Source organism: Nyctereutes procyonoides, unplaced genomic scaffold, assembly GCF_905146905.1.
Source record: "Nyctereutes procyonoides isolate TBG_1078 unplaced genomic scaffold, NYPRO_anot_genome, whole genome shotgun sequence".
NCBI classification, from domain to species: Eukaryota; Metazoa; Chordata; class Mammalia; order Carnivora; family Canidae; genus Nyctereutes; species Nyctereutes procyonoides.
This window is the reverse complement of record NW_026575029.1, coordinates 3,039,860-3,043,380: the sequence shown is the minus strand read 5'-3', so window position 1 is coordinate 3,043,380 and position 3,521 is coordinate 3,039,860. Positions and strand designations below refer to the sequence as shown.

The window sequence follows — 3,521 nt, the reverse complement described above, 5'->3', positions numbered from 1 at the left end:
TTATCAGCTTTGGGGGCCATCTATGGACTGTGGACTTTATTTGAGAAGCCACAGGGAGCCTTAGGAGGATTTTAAGAGGTGAAATGATATAATCAGATATGAGCTCTGGCAAGATCACTTGAGCGCAGTGTACAGGGTAGAATGATGGTGAAGAAGGGAAGCCGCTGACAGTACAGAGACGACTTTGGACATTCTCAGGAATTGGAGGTGAGAGCTTATGAGATCCTGAAGTGAGTGGTGCCGGAGAGAAATAAGACTGCTTGGAGGTACCCTCTTCCTGACTCCCAAAATGGCAAGAGATGAAAAAGAAACTAAACTAGGCACTGGCAAATGTCAAATTCAAAAAGTGTTTTCTTTTCTTCGGGTTCTGGCATGTTGTTGCTGACCTTAACACGACTTTGGCATTAAGGATCTCTGCAAATATTGCTGATTACACAGCAGGATGGGTGATTTTGAGAAAGTGCATGCACACTTTGGATCCCAACAGTGGCAGGCGGCTGCTGTTGAGCCCACTTAGAGCCCTCCTGATGGTGAGAAAAATCAGCTGATAAAGGCGACATTCCTGGCATCTTGGGCTCAAATGGCAACTTAATTTTCCTCTCCTGACTTGCAGATGTAGGACCAGCAAGCAGCGGTCAGCCATATCCTGGAAGGATTTGGCAAGTTCACTCAGAGTCGGCATGATCTGCTCTGACACTGGAGGAAGATCCATGTTCATATGGCTCTCTTGAGCAGGAGACAACATCTGAGATGTAGAAAGATTGGAGAAGGCTGACTTTGTCCGACCTGCTAGCCACTCCAGGCTTTCGTGCATGTTGGCCAATGCTTTGAGGTCACTGACATCACGGAGGATGTCTTGTGGAGGGATTAATTTGTCACCCAGGTTCCCGATAAGAACTTCTGACTCCTTGCCGAAGGCTGCCCTTATGAAATCTTCTTCCTCTTCTCTCTTTGGCCTCAGCTGTTTGGGTTGAGCCATGTTAATCCAGTTTGGTAGAGATTTCAAGAGTCTGCTGATATCGTCATCTTTTGCCCAAGATGCACTGATGACAAGTTTCTCCTCTGACTGGACAATGCCCCTGCAGGCGGTGGTGCAGGTGTCCTTGTACTCCTGGAGCTTCACACACACCATGTTGAGGAACTGATCCGAGTATGCACTCAGGTCATGCATCAAGTTCATGAGGTCTCGCACTGTCTTCTCCACAATGATCGTGCTCTGCAGAAGAGGCCGCTGCACCCCCATCACCTTCATGGTGTCTGCATTAGCTAGGATCTTCAAGGGGTCAGATGTTTTGGTGACTCCTTCAATCTCCTTGTTGATTTCTGCCAAGACTTGATTGAGGAAGATGTTCTTGATGTACACAGTGAGAAAGTCTCGAAGAGGGCACTGTTTGGCTGGGCCAAGTCCCAGGGCATGCTCAATCTCCTGGATTAATCTTAGCAATGGATGGAATATGACAGTAATATTTCTGGCTCCAGGATTGCAGACAAATTTGGTTCCTCCACCTTCAATTAAGTTGTCATCAGGACCGCCTTGAAGTTCTCCACTGCGACTGTAGAGCTCTCGTCTCTGCTCTCGCAAATAGGCACTCATGCTGATGGCATGGGAGGAGGATTCGAACTTAAAAAGAGAATTGTTTGGCCTTTGAGGCTTCTTCTTGGCAAAAAAGGCTGCAAAATCTCGTCCAGTGCTGGCATAACTTAGTTGAGCTGATGGTTCAGAGGCCGTACGAGTATTTTTCATATCCAAGTACTCAGTCAACAGCATCTGCAGAACATCTTGGATCTTCACCCACACGTCCGCCATATCATACAGCTTGACATCTTCCTGCTGAGTCAATGGAGCTACCACAGTGTCTTGCAGGTACCCCAGGACCACAGAGTGTGCAGTGGCTACAGCGTTAAACTTGTCAAACAGCAACTCCAGCAGTTCTAGAAGTAACCTTGGCTGGTTCTCCACAGTGAGGCTCTCTCCCCTCTGATAGCCACTGTCTGCCACCTGGGTGGTAGACCTCTTCACAATCTGCTGCAACTCCTGCTCCAAGCGCTCTTTGATCGCCTTCACTGTCTCTGGAATCTTCTTCAGTTTGGCCAGTCCTTTGATGAGAATGCCCATAAAAAGGGTGCTATTCTCCTCTGGATCCAATTCCAAATCCTCCTTGATATCCTGCAGGTTTATCTCCCTTGCACTTGAGCTTCCAGGAGTAGAATACTGAGAGGTATCAAGGAATTTTCGAGGAGTAGGAAGGTTTGTAACATCAATCAGAGGAACAGGAGAAGCATCTTTTATAAGAGAGCTCACTCTCCCTTTCTCCTTGTTACGCTGCACAACTCGGCTAGTGGATTTGATGTACAGGTGCTGGTGGAATTCATCTATGAGAACCAAATGGAGGTTCATCTTCTTGCTATGAAGCTCCAACCTAAGGTCACTCAATCCCTCCACCTGGAGCAGGGGGCCCTCGACTGCTGACACCAGCATGTCGGTGGCACTGAGATAGTGCTTGCTGACCATGCACTGTTCTAGTTTTTGAGGCGCTTGCTTGATGTTCTCAATTTCATCCAGCAGATTCAGGACATGCTTATGCTCAATTCCTTCAATCCACAACTTCCGAAGCTCATCCCTTTTGCAGTGCAACAGCATCTTGCATGAAAGCAGATTCTCTTTCACCTGCTTGATTTTATTTCGAGAGTTGGTGATGCGCTCGGTGATGCTCTGGTATGTGCGAATGGCTGTCGTCAACTCTGTGTAGTGCTGCACGATCAACTCATCCAGGTCACGGTCACACTTCTCATAGGCTTCTTCAAGGCGCCCTTTCTCATTTTCTCGGTCTTCCACATCATCACTGGTAGACAGAGTTCTGATCACAGAGATGAGCAGCCCCGAGGGGTCTTTGCTTTTGCTGACTGTGCTTCTGTATTTCCCACCAGCTGCTTCTGCTGCCATCTTGGTACCGGGCGGAGGTGGAGAACCGGCGGCAGTTTGTTAATTTTAGTGTCTATACCACACTATCTTAATTAACTATTGCTTTACAATATATCTTCATCTTTGGTAGGATTGCATTTCACAAGTTCTCCTTCACCAGCATGTTATAAATTCTTATGTGTTTGCTATTCCATGTTAATTTTAGAATCCTATTTCTTTAAAAAGGAGAAAGAAGAACCTGTGGGTTTTGACTGAAATTGGATTGAATCTAGATTAATTTGGAGAGGGAATACTGTTGAGTATATTGTTTGGAAACTTGGTGATATTGAGATTTCCTATCCATGAACATAGACTATCTTCATTTCTTTTATTTTTATTATTTTATTTTATTTTAGGATTTTATTTACTTATTCATGAGAGACAGAGAGGGAGAGAAAGAGAAGCAGAGACATAGGCAGAGGGAGAAGCAGGCTCCCCACAAGGAGCCAGATGGGGGACTTGATCCTGGACCCCAGGATCATGCCCTGAGCCAAAGGAAGATGCTTAACTGCTGAGCCAACCAGGCATCCCTCTTTTATTCTTATTATTGTGTTTTAGG

General features: G+C 46.2%; 1 protein-coding gene across 1 annotated transcript; it reads right to left on the bottom strand.

Annotated features, from left to right (window-relative positions):
- Window positions 1-430: 430 nt before the first annotated feature.
- LOC129503541 (exocyst complex component 4-like) lies at window positions 431-2,944 on the bottom strand. The gene has a single exon (XM_055315681.1). The coding sequence runs from the start codon at window positions 2,942-2,944 to the stop codon at window positions 431-433; it is 2,514 nt and encodes an 837-aa protein (XP_055171656.1).
- Between the last annotated feature and the right edge of the window lie 577 nt (window positions 2,945-3,521).